This window comes from Adiantum capillus-veneris, chromosome 18 (genome assembly GCF_014529385.1).
Source record: "Adiantum capillus-veneris isolate H3 chromosome 18, ASM1452938v2, whole genome shotgun sequence".
NCBI classification, from domain to species: domain Eukaryota; kingdom Viridiplantae; phylum Streptophyta; class Polypodiopsida; order Polypodiales; family Pteridaceae; genus Adiantum; species Adiantum capillus-veneris.
Genome location: NC_140948.1, coordinates 83935029 through 83952666, shown reverse-complemented (window position 1 = coordinate 83952666; position 17638 = coordinate 83935029). Strand labels below are relative to the sequence as shown.

The window sequence follows — 17638 nt, the reverse complement described above, 5'->3', positions numbered from 1 at the left end:
ACAAATTCTCAGAATGATTCCCACATTCTGACTTACCTCAACATCATGAGCTTCTGTGAGGGAGGCACCGCATACCTAGCTAGGTAGGATTGGGAGCAGGGGACCGCCGGCCCGGTGGGGGGCCCGTTGGTCCCCTGCCCCCAATCGTACCTAGCTAGGTATGCGGTGCCTCTCGAGAAAAAGCTCATGATGTTATACATTGTATGAAAAACATTGATAAAGGCTCCGTTTTCTTACATGAGAAAATTTCCAAATCTTCTTGTGATAGAGAGAGCGAGCAAGGGGGTGGCATGTGCGAGTGAAAAAGGGAAAGGGAGATAATTAAGCTCACCCATGGGAGAAGAGGGAATGGGAAAACGATACCGGTTCATCCGTTGGGGTGATAAGAGTGAGGGTGGGGCACCAAGGGAGGGAGGTGGAATGAGAGACTGAAAAGGAGAAAAGAGGGAGGGAGAAAACATGAGACAGGGAGACCGGTACTTCCATTCCTCTTTGATGCTTTCACAACAACTTTATTCGAGAAGATTTTTGACATTACCGCTATATTTATTGCATGGGATTCTCTAATGAAATGTCCTGTCCAAGAAGCAAAAGAATTCATGGACAGCCACTAAACTTGCAAGCTTTACAAATCACTCAAGGCTATCGATCGATTACTCCGTCTGGTGAGTGAGCGCGACACCCTCGAGCTTGTGGATGAATTTCCAAACCTTGAATTGAAGGCTTGTAGAACTCAAGGGGCAAATGTGTTGGAATTGGAAGTTTTCAGGTCAAAAATGAATTAAATGTTTCTCGCCAATAGAGGCACTCCATCAATGATACAACAATTGAGTTGCTTTGGTTATTTGAGCCTGCATGGAGAAAATCCAATCCAACCAATTACAACTTCGGAAGCTAAAGAATGACACTACTCAAAAAAATGTTGTTACTTGAATTAGTATTTGTTCAACAACTCTTGTTACTCACCACAAAAAGGCCATAATTTTGCCATTGCCAATGCGCATTTACCACAATTGTAGGCAAGGCTCTTTCCCTCTTCTTTTGAAGAAATAACGTGCCATTTTAGAAAATTAGCCATTTTCAAGCCTTGATCCCTAGAAAAACTAGTCCAACTACCAGAATTTGGACAGAATTTTACTGAGATTTATTGCCTTAGTGCCCAAATTTAAACATTGAAAATTGAGCTTTAGAAAAAGAAAGGCAAAACACGACAGAAGACTTAAGTTGTATTTTGAAAGATTAGAATAATTCACTCTTAAACCAAGCAACAGACTGAAATAAAATTCTCTAGAAACTAGCCAATCACATAAAACCATAAAGTATAAAGGATCACACACGATACTAGAAAATTGGGCAGTGAGAGAGAAGAAAAAGTGGATTAGGCCACGTGGAAGCACGACTTTTGTTTCCTTTTTCATCTCTCTCTCTCTCTCTCTGTGCGAGCGCGTAAGAAAATCGCAGATGCCAGAAAATAACAACAAATTAAACATAACCTGGAAACTTGCAATCAGCTTAATGTCCAATCTTCGCGCATAGCTGGGACACTTGCCCAAGACATCAATGCCCAATGCATATAAAGTTTTTCTTCACCATACACAGATGCCGGCTCATGCCGGTGTTAAAAGCAAAGCAAGGATTGCCCTTGCTAGAGTAAAGGAGATCAAAGCATGTCAACATTAGAGAGCGACTCGCTACAATCCATCACAGACACACGCAGGTCAAGATATTTGAGTATATACATTGCTCAGATCCAGGATCAGCTCAGATTCACCTTTAGCAAAAATTGCAGGGCATAGACTCATGGTAGTCATCCACAAGACACACTCATGCTAGCACGGATCCTTCGCAAAGCTCCAGAGAGAGAGAGAGAGAAAGAACCCTCTCTTGCTTTGGAGATAGAGAGAGAGAGACCTCCCCTTGGCTCTCCTCGCCTTCGTCCTCCTCTTCTTGCTTCGTTGATAGCTTCCTTCATTTCTTACTTCCCTCGTTATACCTGCCATCGTCGTTGCATGGCTTGGAGATTTAGAGAAAAAGCTCGCCCTTGCTTTGGTTTTAAGATTGAGAGAGAGAGCTTGCCCTTGTTTGTGTGCCGAGGACGAGCCGAAGCACCTTCGGATTGGATCTCGAGAGAGGCACGCCCTTCCTTAGCTTGGATTGCCGATCAAGAGAGAAGCTCGCCCTTCCTTCCTTGGCTTGGTTCCCCCCCCCCCCCGTTAACTCTCCATGCAACTCCTCGAACCTCCCTTCTCTTCTCCTCGTTATGCCTCCAATAATCTCATGCAAAAAAGAGTTCTCTACTAATAGAGTGCCCCTCTCTTAAGTAGTGGCGCGGGAATGGTGTCTATGACGTGGCATCCCAAATCCGGACGAGCGCGGATTTCGTTGCAGCGTGGACGGAATGTGTGCACGCTACCGAGTTATGCCTCTTTCCCTTCTTGCTCGACATCGCCCGATGCTCGCTGTTGCCGGCGCGAGTTTCTCTCTCTCTGTGCGTGCGCGTAAGATAATCTCTCTCTCTCTCTCTCTCTCTCTGTGCGTGCGCGTAAGATAATCGCAGATGCCAAAAAATAACAACAAATTAAACATAACCTGGAAACTTGCAAACATGCAATCAGCTTAATGTCCAATCTTCGCGCATAGCTGGCACACTCCCCTCCATCACCACAAGATGGAGTAGAGATAATGTGAGTCCTTAGGGAGCACTTTCCTATGTACAGCGTAGTACACCCGCCTCCATCACCACAAGATGGATTAGAGTAGGCCTGAGTTTTCGTGATAATGTATTATCCCAGGCATATAGATATTCTCCCTGGGTTCCCTAGTTGCCTTGTATACCATCCATAGTCATAGAGGAGACTCTTTTTTTCTGATTGCACCTTTAGACATCAGATGACTCCGATACTTAATACATGGTGTTGTATTCTTTTCTCTCTCTCTCTCTCTCTCTCTCTCTCTCTCTCTCTCTCATTATCACCATTGTTGTCTCCAGGCTAAACTATTGGATTGTAATTTGTTTCAAAGGCTTCGTACAGCCTCACACTCCTTGGACTTCTTGCTCAGGCCTTTGTTTTGTGAGCTTCCCAAAAGGATTGTGCATATAACGTGCAAGGGGCACCCTCGGGGGATATATGTTCGCTACGTGAGCCGGGCAGGCGCCGGGCCTTTGGCTGTGGGAGGTGTGAAAGAGAGAGAATAAGAACAACAGCTGTAACTGAATCTGGAAATCACCGTAATCATCAATTAATTGATTAAAGCTTTGAGTACAACTTAATTCTTAGCCAAGGCGGGCTATTAACAACACCGTCACTTGGATCATCTGCTAACTAGGAGTTTAAGCTCCCGTTTACAGGACTAACCAGGCCGTTAACGACACCGAACTTAACAAAATGCTTAATCAACATTCAGACTGCTGTCGGTAATGAGATTCCCTTATGTCGCTTTATCTGTCTCATTTACCTAATTCTGTTTATTGCCTCAATCTTTATGCTTCAATTATTGCTTGATTCGCTTTGACAAGTTTCTCACATTGCTTGCTTCTTGTTCAAGCTCGAGAGGGAGAGAGAAAGAAGCTTTGCCTTTCTTAAGCTTCGCCTTCTTCAAGCTTGTTCCCCTACAATTCCCTTCGCCAAGAGAGAGATCCTTTATCTTGCCGAGCATGAGAGCAAGACAGAGGGTTCTTTGCCTTTGCTCCCTTCTTCTTTTCCTCCTTGCACGCGCTATCTCCCCTTTTTGTCTTGCCTTATTGCTCTAGCACGGATCCTTCGCAAAGCTCCAGAGAGAGAGAGAGAGAGAGAGAGAGAGAAAGAACCCTCTCTTGCTTTGGAGATAGAGAGAGAGAGACCTCCCCTCGGCTCTCCTCGCCTTCGTCCTCCTCTTCTTGCTTCGTTGATAACTTTCTCCATTTCTTGCTTCCCTCGTTATACCTGCCATCGTCCTTGCATGGCTTCCTACACATACAACACTCGTGAAGGCCAACTAAACCACAATCAAGAACCTCACTGCTCTTAACTACACCACCTAGCCACATACACACATACAAAAGGTAACTCACCTAATCATGCCAGATTCCTACGAAAATTAAGGAACACCATCCTCTCACTAGGATACACCTGTCCCTAAGTTTCTACACTCAAAATCCTCACTCAAAACCCATCTGCGGAAAACGCGTAGGATGACAGAGCAGAATTCTGAAAGTGTCTGAAACTAAAATTTATGAATACCTATGCGTAGCTTATGTCGCCACGATTCTATAGACTACTAGCACGCAGAAAACAAACATCGTTTGATACACTTACGGCCACAAATAGCTCGTAGATGCGTCGACGTGTGCGCTTCGTCTCGCGTGGAATGCTTGGCGTTGTCGCGTAGCTCTCCTTGAGCCTACAGCAATGGTGCAATCGGATCTCCAATGCGTTGAGCGAGCCGGGCGTAGCGAGACGATAAAGCTCACGCTCACTCTCTTTCTCTCTCACACACAGTAGACGGCAGCGCTATAGTTTGATTATGATTAAAAGTCTTCTTTACAAAATGACCTAGGTACCTTATATACTAAGGCTACCTTAGGTTTAACCAAAAATGGGGTTGAAAGGGTCAAATGGCTTTGTATTTACAATCTGGAAGTGCCATTGCACCCCGGCTTCTGAAACTAGAATAACTACTCATTACAAATGACGTTTATAGCCATAATCCGCAACATTTCATAACTCGCAAAAGATAAGACTTTGGTACGAAACTTGAGTTATGTTGTGTTGTTGACCCAGCGGTCAACATTCCCCCCTTCCGCGTTCATGTCGTCCCCGACATGACCTGATTGTCGATGGCGATGTGGTCTTTGTTGTCGTTTTGTTGTTGTAAAGAAAGTATAGACTATATCCTTTGCAGTAGCTTGTCTTGTTTGTCCAATCCGATGTACATAGTCTTCACATGATTCAGGAAAATCATAATTGATGACGAACTTTATGTCTTTCACATCCACGCTCCGAGCTGCAACATCTGTTTCTGTCATTATAGGTCTACTGCCAGATCTAAATTCAAAAGAACCCAATGTCGTTTAACTTGACTCTTATCATCATGGATAGAGAAAGTTTCATCCATCACTTGCTCCAGCAAATCTGTCAATTCGGAGTATTTGTGATTCTCAGAAACAACTTCTACAATCTGTAGAATTGAGTGATTGGCTTTCTGATCTTGTGAGGCAATGACAACTTTGTATGATTTATGTTGTGATGTTGACCCAGCAGTCAACACTTTGCTGTTGTTTTGGCTTCATCTGTTGCATTGCTTGTATCTTTGTCGAACCATAACAAGAACTATGATCCATTAGAGCGGACATCTATCATCATAACCATTCATCTTTTGAGATCCTCTGATTACTTTTATGTCTTCTCTTCTTCATTGGGGACTTCTTTGTTCTTGTGCAATCATGTTGTTACTGTTGTCTGCAACTTTGTCAGTGTAGGCCATTCTTCGACTCGCCATTGAGGAGAAGTATGCTATGATCTAAAATTGATGCTCCAATTCATTTGTCAATTGATTTGAGTAGCATTTCCTTATTGTTGATGTAGAAGGAATATGTACAAGAGGATGGTGATAGGTGTCTTTAGATTAGGGTCTAAAACCTGGATGACCAAAGGGAAAAATCCCGGTGGGAAAAAAAATGCCTTTGGTATACGCTCTTATTGGAGTCGAGTAGTTGAACGTGAAGTACATGTTCATGAAAGGTGTGTGCTTGGGTGAAACACGGAAAGAGTGCCTGATGCAAGTGCCAACTATGGGACACTCTATATGCATATGAGAAATTTGTCAACAAAAGCATGCAATGTGAAAGAAGGAGATGATGGGTGTTTCAAGGAATAAATGTAGCACATGTGACATCAAAAGATGTCTCAATAGCTTCCACCTTTCCAAGAAGGGTTTTCGATGTAGAAGTTTCTCCACTCGTATATCACTGTGCTCAGTACGTGAGTGCCTTCTCCTTCACTTCACCAGACGTAACTACTTAGACTTCGACTCTTTTGCTCACCTATACCAGCATGAGCGACACAACTTAAATATGCTCAACTCTTTCAGCTTGAGCAGTACCTAGAATAGCTAAGACGCTTAGACCACAGAGAATATTACTTGAAGCTTTGGGACTAACATGCACCTCACTCATTTTGTGGCTTAACGACTCGATTCTGACTTTTATGACTTGTCGGTTCCCTGTTGACACTGCTTTGTGACAAGTTCTTCGGCTGTTGTAGTGGCTGCTGAGACATACTTCGTGAAGTTTCATCGTTTTCCTGTACCTTCTTCTCTTTGTAGTGCTCAGGCCTCTCGTCATTCTTTTCTTCATGTGGATTATGGATTTTTTTAATTTTTTTCTTAATAATAAACAAAGAAAATCTTAAAACAACTAAACAAAAGAAAAATAATTCAAATAGAAATCTAAATGCTATGTACACTATACACATGTCCCTAGGGGCTCATATATGGATTTTGTCCCCATACTCTCTGTAACACTACTATGAGGGCATATACTCTAAATTTCGTTAAAAAAAATTATCACAATAAAACGCAAAAATTCCATGCATCTCACAAAACATTGCCCTCTAATAGTCATAATGTTAGGTCCGCATTCAGAATGCCTCCCCCCTTCCTATTTGGAGTCATCCTTTACGACAGGATATCGCAAAGGGTATGTGTTGTGCTTGGGCAATTAAAAGTTGTGCCTATGCAGGCCTTGTAATGTAGCCCTATTATGCATACACAATCAATGCATGGAAAAGATTTATGTTGTGCAAGATGTGGGTATAAGCAATTTGCTTATTGGCATTTGTTGGCGAAGCTTCCTATTCTAAGCAATGTAATGGTCCTTGGAGATCCTGTATCGTTGCTTGATTGAAGCGACTTGCTCTCTTCTAACTGTACTGTAATCGTAGGAAGAATTGTAAGAATTCAAGCGGCGATGCACTGACAGTAGTTTTGTTGATCTTCTTTGAGACCCATTTCTTTGCGATTATTGGCTTTTTTGTTGCTGACACTCGTTTGGGAACCCATACTTGCGAATGCTTCGTTTGTGTTTGAAGAGACTTCTTTGGGATCCACCTTTTTGTTGTGTGACTCGACAGTGGTCTTTGCTTCGGCCCTTGTACGCTTGGTTGGTGACGGGATTCAGGCTTTGAAAGTTGATTCTGTGGTTGTTTTGGAATCCAAATGAATTCCTGACTTTTTTGTGCTTGAATCAACTTCTTTGGAGCCCAAACCTGAGTTGTGAAATCTTGCGACTTTGTGATATTCTTACCCATTCGTGCACGCTTTCCTTTTTTTTGTTTTGGTGTAGGATCTTGTGATTTGTCATTAGAGATCTTTGTCTTCTTGATCCATATCTGTTTTTGGCCAATCTGGCTTTTTGGTATCCAGATTTGTCGAGCTTTTTGTCTTTGACTTGTTGTCCTGTTCTTTTGACCTGTCATGGTTGTTGCTGAAGGGGTTGGTGATAGTGATGGTCTAAGTTGATGATAGGGGATGTCGTAAGATTCATCACTATCGCTACTATCCTCAGCAAGGTTGACTTCTTGTACTTTCCCTTGATTTTTTGACTGGTAGTGAAAAGTTACTGTATGTTTTCTCGTGGGTGGTAGTTTCTTGGAGAACTTTTCTAGCCCATTGATTAGAGCATTGTTAGCTCGTTGCTCTGGTCGTATTCCTCCTACGTGAGTCTTTGCATCCTTATTAGGAGCCCTGTATGAGGATGCTTGTGGTGGTTGTGTCTTCATTGAGGACTTTGGAATCCTCTTTTGATGCACTTTATTCGTATAGCAATGACATTGATTCTTGGGTCGTTGATCTTCTTGAAGCTCGAAGTTTTCTACAGAGTCATAGAACTCGTCGTCTTCTTCATCTTTTGATTTTCCACATTTCTTTGTTTGATCCTTATTTCGAGAGCTTGTTGATGTCTGGTTCTCTTCGTTTTCCTGGATTACACTCACTGCAAAATAAGGAACGACATCATAGCCATTTTCATCACAAAACTTTGTTGTGGGAGCATCCTCCACGGCGCACACGTCCAGAGCAGCCAAGATGAGTTTCCATCCAAAAGGCTCTAACTCTTCTTCAGGAAATGGTTCTGGGATATAGTCCATATCCTCTATAACCCGTTCTAGGATACATTCCTCATGTTTCAAGCTACCAAATTGTGAAGCTCCACACATCCACAGTTCGTTAGGCTTACCTAACCAAGCTGGAAGTTCGGATCCTGCTACTATGGCGGAATATAACTCCTCAACCGGTGTTCTCGTCACATCCCTATAGCTATGGTCCCTCAAGTTTATCTTTGTTATGGTTTCCATATGTCTCAGGTATATATGGTCATAACCCCAATCTTGGACCATTTTCAACTGTCGCATGAATGGTCTTCCCAGAATGATTTCATAGTTTTTCTTCTTGCCAAAGTCAACAACAGCAAAAGTGTGTTCATATTCAATGCCACACGAAGTAACAATTACTTTTTCTAGCAGTCCTAGGGGCTTTTCCTTGTGTCCGTCTGCAAGATGCAGGGTCATTCGTGTGGATCTCAAGGCAGGTTTTCCCCATTTTTTCCAAACCTCTTTGGTTGCAATGGCCACACCAGCTCCACTGTCAAGGATTGCCATGGTTTTTACACCATTGAACTCCACAGGAAGGGTGGTGTTTCCATCTTCTCCCTCATAATACTCGCCTACCTTGTTTAATGGCACCGGCCTAGTATTTAGTTGAGGCATTTCAAGCTCTTTGATGCCTTCCTCGATTTGAGTCATTGGGGTTTTTACACCAAATTTCTCTAGACATTCACCCACATTAGCCCACATCTTTGGTCTTATTCTGAGCAACTCGGCTAACATTATTGTACAGGTGACTGGGGTAGATAGAATATCTACTAGCCCCTTTGAATCGATGGCCTTGTTGGGAGACAGTCTCTGTGATGGGACTGCAACCACATCTGACTTGGTCTCGTACTCTCCCAGGTAGGATGGTAGTGTTCTTAGCGAATGGGGTTGACTATCCATAGATTGTACAGATCCTTTGTCGCCCCAACACGATTTCACGTTTAGATTCATTTGAGATCCAGTCTCAAATTCCTCTATTGATGGTAGAAACACTCCTCGTTCATCACCAATCTTGTCTACTCGTCTTCTTAGGTCATCGTCTTCATTGGCCTCTTTGACTTGTTTCCACAATTCGTCAAGACCATCTATCTCTTTACAATCCTCAGGTATAGCTTGGTGAAATCCCTCAGAAGAGTTATCCGTGGTATTCAGTACTATCCTTGGTTCTAATGCTGGGTCTTTGAGTTTTGGCTTGTGCTCATGACTAGAATTTGGCTCTTTTAGTTCCTGGTTTGGTGGGATTTCTTGTGTAGGCATGACACGGATCACATCCTCAGGTTTTGCAACTGGTGGTTCTAGTAAAGCTTGGGCTATTTGAATCATTTTCCTGCACATTTCCAACCTTTGATTTTGTAATTCCGCATAGGGATATGTCATCCACCTATGTTCTTGGGTTTGGTTGTTTTTGAGCCTCGCATCATAGGCTTTCAAGAGGGCATCTAATGCCTCATTAACCTTATCTACCAACACAGATCCTCCTGAACTAGCACTTCTCGGTTTCTCATCCGTGGATGGTTCTTCTAGAGGTTTAACCATCTGTGTAAGAGAAGGTGACTCCTTTTCCTCATGTTGTTTTATCTTCTCCTCAGCTTCGGTAAGCTTCTCAGCTAGGGATTTTTGCTCTCGTTCCCTGCGTGCTTTCATCCTAGTCTTTCTAGCTTTCCAACTATTTCGTTTGCCCTTGGTTTTTTGACTAGGTGCGTCGGTCTTTGGTCCATCATCTATCTTTAGACCCGTGTCATTTTCCGTGTTCTTTGTCTCTGGATTCTCATCAGCTTTCTTTTGAGCTTGTGCTCTCGTAACCACTTGAACTGGTACGACATTTTCATTTTCTGAGCTACTAGGTAGCTGAAAAATCCCTGATACATTTGTCGTGATTTTCCTGATTTAGTTTGGTTTTTTCGGACAATCGGGGATCAAGTGAGTGATGCCACACTCAAGACAATAGGCATTTACTTCAGTGATCTCCATATGAGGACATTGTTTGACCAAGTGGTTGTCACGACTTTTGTGACAATCTGTCTGTGGTTGAGGAGATTCTTTTAGCATTTCCTCTTGGCTATAAGCAAGCTTTGACCTAGATAAGCTGTTATTTGCAATGAATCGCAATGTCCTTTCGTCCATTTCATACCTCCTTTCTTTCGACTGAAACCCAGGAGGTGGAGGTTGTACCGGCCTCACCACTCCCTGTTTTTCTCTCACATTTTGTTGCTCCGAAGGGTAGTACTCACTTTGGTTGCTATACCACATTGTAGCTACTACTGGCGTTGGTTTATTTGATGCTTTCATCATTGGCATGTATCTCATGTCTACCGGCATTCTAGCACCTGGCAGTGGAGGTTGTTGTCCTAAGACAAGCTGTGGCCTTAAAATTCCTACTGGTCTTGGCGCATTCCCCGTAATGTATCTAGGTGGAGTAGGTGCTTCTAGAACAGGTTGTACATACCTCTCCCTAGCATTTTCCATGCTATAATAGCACTTTTCTCCCGTATGGTTCGTCCATTTTCTCTCAATTTCACACCACTTCGGCTCTCTCGAATCAGATCTTACAAGAGGAATCAACCTCTTGACCAAGTCGTCGATAAGCTTTTCTTGATCAATAGGTGCCGTTGGCTTGGCAATGGACTCACTTATCTGTGAAACACTGTGCTGAGAGGATGTGTCATCTCCTTGACTCTTTAAGTCCTTTTCTTTGTATGCCTCACAGTTATCCACTAGATAAAGAGCTTCTTTGATCAACTCGTTTAGCGTCATTCTCCTTATCATATGCAGATCCTTCTGAAGGCCCACATGTTTCATTCCCTGGATAAAGATCACCATTAGTCGTGCTTGCGTAGGTAATTCCGCTCTCGGACAGAGCTTAACATATCTCTTGAGCCGTAATGATGCTTTGCGTACTGATTCATTCTCTTTCTATTTGAATATATGGATTTGCGAGACCGTGTTGTGAGCAATGCCCTTTGGCGAGAATTCTTCAATAAACTCCTCAAACAGCTCATCTAGGGTCTCAAAATCCCATTTTTCCACCGAGTCGAACCATGTAGCTGCATCATCTTCTAGAGTCAATCCAAATCCCGCAAACTGTGTCGCAAAATCTGAAACTTCCTCTGCTCTAATCACTCTTCTAAAAGCCGCTACGTGATCTCTCGGATCTTCATCTCCGGAGTATTTTTTGTTTACCCATTTCTGGACTTGGGATGGTCTAACTTGTCGATTGTCTACGAGTCTAACCAGAGACTCTCCCAATCCTTCTCTCATTATCGCTCTTGAAGGGAATCCTGGTGGCTCTCTTCTTGGAATTCCTATAGGTATTCTCGTGTTTGGTGGAGGCATTTGTGGTCCTTCATTGACCAAATATCCTCCTCTTTCTAGAACAGTGTGTGGATTTGTGCTTTCTACAACTTTGTATTCGCGTCCATACTTGTCGACAACTATAGATCTCCATTGACAGTCGACTCCGTATGTGTAGACATATAAGAGCTTGTAATCCGTTATCTCTTCTAGGTATGGATCTGAGCACCTATAAAGATTGACATCATTGTCGTCAATGTATCTATATAGTCCTTCACTCTCATGACCAATCATCCAAACTCTCTCAACAAGATGGGTCTTTATCAATTGGAAGTTTGGAAGATCCATTGTGGGAGGATATCCCTCTATCGTCGAGATCTCCAAGCTTGTGTAAGCTGCGTTTGAATCTAGGGTAGACATGATTTCTAGGCTTAAGAGCTTTTTCTTGGTTCAAGTAGACTTAGTCCACTGTGTTGAAGTTCTTTGGTTAGGGAAAAGTCGAAACTATGTCCAAAACCGCAACCGTTTCATCACAATTCTCGCAAATTGTTGCTTTTAGACACCCCTGACTTCTGGATGAATTTTGAGGCCTCAAACGATGTTTTTTTTTCAAAATTGAACTCAATGGTTGCCGTTGGCATGCATTTAGTTCAAGTTTTTCTCTAAGATCTGTAGGGCCGCTCTCAAGCTATGTTTTGATATAAAAACTTTTCCGATCCGACACCGTTTGTGAAAGTTATGGCCAAAACAGTGAATTGCAGTTTAGAATGGAAGAAGACTTGGGATCTCTGTGACACTGTATGGTCAAAAGTACAGTTGGACCCTAAATCTGGCCTGGAGACATCCTACGCGTAGTATGTCTATATGCTCAGAATTTAACAAAATTTGGTCCAGAGACTCATTAGGAAATTTCGGAGGTCATTTGGAGGGCCTTCTAAGAAAATGTATTTTTTGCACTCTCTCTCTAGAAAAAATGACAAATAAAAGAGCTGGGTCTTTCATAGTAAAACTTCAAAAAGTGTACTTTAAGTAGATTCCTTACCCCTCTCAACATTCGTTCGTAGTGATTGAGGGATAATACTCTTTTTAGTTGTATTGAATGAACAACATCAATACGGAGGGAATGAGGCTAACATGGAGGGACGAATCCGCAGCCGCTATTCACTTTCCATTAAACCTGCACATTTGGCTAATGGCGCACTCCTCAAATGGCACAAATGTTACCCACAAATGAGCCAAATATCACCTTCACATTGATTTGGACAATGAGTACCAACCATTGATTAAGCGCAGTAAAACAAACACACATATACCTCCCACCTCCATAGACACGCTCAGAGCTCAAGGAGCTAAACACATAGATATCTGGATGAGAGGCTCTCTCTACCCTAAGAATCCAATAACTAATGCGTCTCCACCGTTTATCAATCCTACAAGCTTATTGACCTTTGCTGGTGATGGAGAAAACGGCCTTCTGGGTTATTGTAAATCACTTACAAGAGAAGCTTGAACTTACAAGAGCATTCTCCAAGCTCAACAATGTGAGATTGTTCGCCTTTCACATTTACATTCTACAGATCAGGTTACCATTTTGCAACATAAAACAGAGGTACAAGAACTGAAAGGAAAGGTGCGAAGTTGTCAAATGAAGGACACCATCTTGGGTGGTCGTATCCGAAAGAAGAAATTGCGCAATCTTGAAACATTGCAGGTTGCATCAGGAGGTCTCAAGAAAAGAATCCGAGCATTAAGGTGATGCTTCTTGGTTGGCTACATTGTCTTAGTTAAGTAATCTCTTTGTTTTTTCTTGTTATGCATTGTTTTCATGTGCCTAAATAGTGTTAGTGAAGCAAATTTTCTTTTATTTACTTATGCATTGTCTTCATGTAGAGACTCAATCTATCCTGACAAGGAAAACATTGACCCCAAAGCCAATATAGGAAAGAGATTGAAGCCACTTATAAGTAGAAGCCTGGCAGCAGATATAGTACATGACAAGAAGTTTAAGGTTCTACAAAGAAATGTAGTGGACCGCTTTATTTCAGAGAACTCGGTGCCTGCAAAAGAGATACAAGGCACACTTGATTCACTTGGTGTAAGAAAAAGAGGATATTCGGCTATCCAAAAGTCTGTCTCATCCATCTTTGTTAGGAAGGGTATAAAATCCAAACTTCTACCATCAGCCTCAAGTGTTTGGAAAGAGAGGCTTCAGCTTAACGAGGCACAGGGAAACTATCTTGGACAGCCCTTTCATATTAAAGCAACTTACAGTGGCCATGGAGCCAACATGGCATATGATGAGTTCAACAAGATTTTTATGGACCTGCGGATACTACAGAAGAGAATGGTGGAGTTTTACAACATCACATTTGAAGAGTCACGTGGACTATTACATTTTGTGTTAAAACTGGATGAGTGTGAGCTTGTTAAAGAGAAAAAGCTAGAGCGTGTTACTATTACTTTAATGAATAGAGCCCTCTCAAAGTGTCCCAGTGATGATCCTTTATATTTTAGTGCTCAATCAGAATCTAACATATGGTGGCTTGGTGCGTTTGAGGTAAGCGATATTCTCAAGTAAGCTCAAATATTCAGATCTACTTAAGTCTCATTTATTTTGTGTTGCAGGTAAAGAAAGAAGATCATGAGATTCTATATTGGGTGTTCCATCGAACTAATATTCCGGAGCTGATTGATCGACAGACTAACCAGGGAGAGGTACTACGTCTAGATGGAAGGGGAGACTTTCAAGTTCAGTGGCATCTTGCAGGTGACCTTAAAACATTAAAGTGCATGTATAATTGTGGAATGGGTGCAATGGCAAAGTCACCGTGTTTGTTCTGCATGGAGCCTGCAAAGGTCATGGACCCAAAGTGGTGGAGAAAAGCTCCAACACGTCACATTGAGGATCCTGCTTTTCGACCAGTTTTGAAAATACCACTTGTGAATGTTCACATTTGTACAATGCATGCCCTTTGTAGAATTGTAGAGAAATTGGTCTACTTATACATCGGGTTTGCTTGGAAGATTAAGAACTCTGCAGAACGACAAGTAGCCTTGCAGTGCTTAGAAATGGTACTGTCGGATATGGGGCTTCATGGTGGCAATGTGAAAATCCAGCGGGATGAAAAGAGATCAACTGCTGAGAAGGATGTCCCATGCAAACCATCCATCGGTGGGGTGAAGGCACGGAGGTTTTTATCTAAGCCCCAAGGTACAAGAGATCCAAAGCTAACAAAACATGGAAAAATATAGAACACATCTTATGTTAGCAAGGTAGAGTATCAGAGCTGGAAAAAGCTACATATTGCAGTCAAAGACCACGAACCAACTACTCGTAACGCGAAGGCTGAGGTTTGGCGATCAATAGACATCCTATTTTTGATGTGCGACAAAGATGACTGGTCACAAGGTGATATGAACAAGTTCAAGGAAAATCTCAACCTTCTGAAAAAATCATTCAAGACAGCATGGACAGACACCCAGATTACTCACTACATGGTATTATCATGTATTTCTTTCTCTCTTATGTGCAAATATGTGAGTGTAAAACATTCTAACTAATCTGTTTTCATATCCAGCACATCATCTTCAATCATTTGCCATATTTTATACAGAAGTATGGGAACCCGGCAATATGGAATACCCAAGGGATGGAAAAGTCTCATTACATGGCGAGAAATGCTTATTTCAGGCACACACGACATGGTGGCTCTCGAATCAAGGCTAACAGTTTGAGAGAACTATTTGAATGGTTCTATCGTAGAATCATTCATCGAATGCAGGCAAAAGAAGTCTTGGAAAATTCAGCAACAGCACAAGCCATCAGACATTTACAACAACAAAAAGCTAAAAGATCAATGGCATACAACAACTCCGGAGCTCGTGAAAGTCAACGAAGGTGGAGAGAGACAATGGTGTATGTGAATCACAAGTGGAGAAAGATACTCTGAGTGGATGGCATTGTAAAAAATTTATGTAATACATGATCTTATACAATTGGTACTTGAAGTGTATCAAGATTTTGCAGGTTCAATTTTGTTTTTTGGCACGTCACCCTTGTAACGAATCATGAGATGTTTGCCATACTCTAAAAGTTCATCTGGGTTTTGTCTACCAAGAGCTAGTGCCATTGCTGTGTAGGTGTAGTAATACGCTGCCCGACCACCTGTATAGCCTGGGCAGTAACCAAAACAATCTCTAGCAAACACTTTGTCAACAAGAATGACTTTATCTGCACTTTTGGGCAGCACCGGTCCACCCAAGAAGCGTGATAGTGTCTTGAATGTGTAAGTTGCTATTGAACCCTCTTGTGACATGGAATTGTGAAAAACTACTATCGGCGACTCGCAGAGCTTTGAAAGGTACTGTGCTAGGGCCGCATCCCTTCCTCGATACTCTCTTGTCCGGCGCCGAAGGAAGTCATCCTTGTCAGCAATCCAAGACTACACATACAATGTCAGAAATGACACAAACAGAGAGAGAGAGAGAGAGAGAGAGAGAGAGAGAGAGAGAGATACCATGAAGCTCTCATCCTGCAGAAAGAGGTTTTCTTGCCACAGGTCTACAGATGTAGTTGACCCCTGACCTGAATGGTTAAACCAATCCTCCACTTCTTTGTTACTTTTCGATGGTCTTAGGCTTTGTCTTATTGCTTGGAAGGTGGCTTCATCAGGTAGTGTCTCCTTGTATTTTTCAGCTTTCTCAAAGCATCTTCGAAGGCATTCCATTGGATTGCTGGATGTTTCCATTGCCTCATCATCACCACTATCCTCTGAAACAAATCCACTCCTCTCCTCTTGGACTCTGGAAATAATAGCCAGGGAGAAATCCTCCCTTAAATAAAACACACTTTGCACATCATGTAAGAAGATATAGGTCCTGTCTCCAATCCTGAACTCACGCACAGCTGGCAACATCATCTGAGCATGCTTCTCAGTGAAGTTACTGACATCCAATGGAAGTTTGATTTCTGTGGTTTTCACAGAGAGCATCTTACTTCTTTGTACTTCAATTGCCTCAACCTCAAGGTCGACTGTGTCTTCAACCTCCTCGACTTCTTGCATATGAGTTGTCTCCTCGCATTCCTCTTCTGGTGCTGCATCCTGCTCCTCTAACACCTCATCAGGATTCTGCATGAGGAATCCAAACAGGCTGTTGAGGAAAATCATAAAGCCAAAGGCTTCCTGAATGAGTTTGCATTCTTTTTGGTGCAAAGGGCAGACTGAATGTCGGCAAGAGGGTGGTAATTCCCTATACTTCTTCACTCCCTGTCCCTTTCCACCACAGTCATTTAAATGCACAAGAGTCATAGTAGGCAGAACAACCCTTCCTACCTGCACCATCACCTCAAACTTATCTCTGTAGGACTGCAAGAAATTACTGTGCTGAGCTAATAGGTCTTCAATGTCAAACTTTGGATTAAACATCGAATGAATTAGATCATACTTGTCCCCAGCACCACAAGATGCTGCAAAATCAAACAGCCTCTCATCAGTTGCAGCTGGGTCTTCCAGAGAAGACACATCCTCCTTTTCTTTACATTTTGTACTTTCTAGCACATCTGCATCATCTGAGAAGTCTATATTTCTCTTTCTGGTATTTTTCTTGAGATGTACCTTACAGGGCACCACACCCTTGTCGGGTGAGGAATCTTCTTGCCCTGGTGACCTCTCTGATTGGTCTTCACCAAGAAACTTTTCCTCAGATATGTCCTGATAAAAGTCAACAGTTCTTTTGGCAGATACATTAAGCAACTGAGCCTGCAAGGTTTGAAATCCTGGCACAAGCCCTGGATCTGGTTTCAGCCTCTTCTGCCTACTGGACCTTAATCCTAATCATCAAGAAACATAACAAGTCAAAACCATGAGCAAACATGACAATTCTGCCAAAACCAAACCATCATGATCTCTCTCTCTCCCCTTATAGATATAAATATATCTATAAATATAAATAAATAAATAAATATATCTGTCTCTCACCAAAACAGAAACAGAAACACACCTAGTCTCTCTCTCTCTCTCTCTCTCTCTCTCTCTCTCTCTCTCTCTTTGCATTTGTCTATAGAACTAAAGGCGCGCGAGGAAGGAAATGTGCCTTTTGCAAACCTCTCCGCGCGCCTTAAGTACAACTGCCAGAGCAATAACATTACTAACGGCGCGCGGAGAGAGTAGCAAAAGGAACTTTCCCTTCCTCGCGCGCCTTTAGTCCAATGGACAAATGCA

General features: G+C 42.4%; 1 protein-coding gene across 1 annotated transcript in view; it reads right to left on the bottom strand.

Annotated features, from left to right (window-relative positions):
- Positions 1-217: 217 nt before the first annotated feature.
- Positions 218-17638, bottom strand: part of LOC147435958 (truncated transcription factor CAULIFLOWER A-like) — a 143894-nt gene continuing 126473 nt past the window's right edge. Inside the window, exon 8 of the mRNA XM_086488069.1 lies at positions 218-851. Coding sequence (XP_086344195.1) covers positions 842-851 — 10 coding nt within the window. The 3' untranslated portion in view covers positions 218-841. The remainder of the gene's footprint in view (positions 852-17638) is intronic.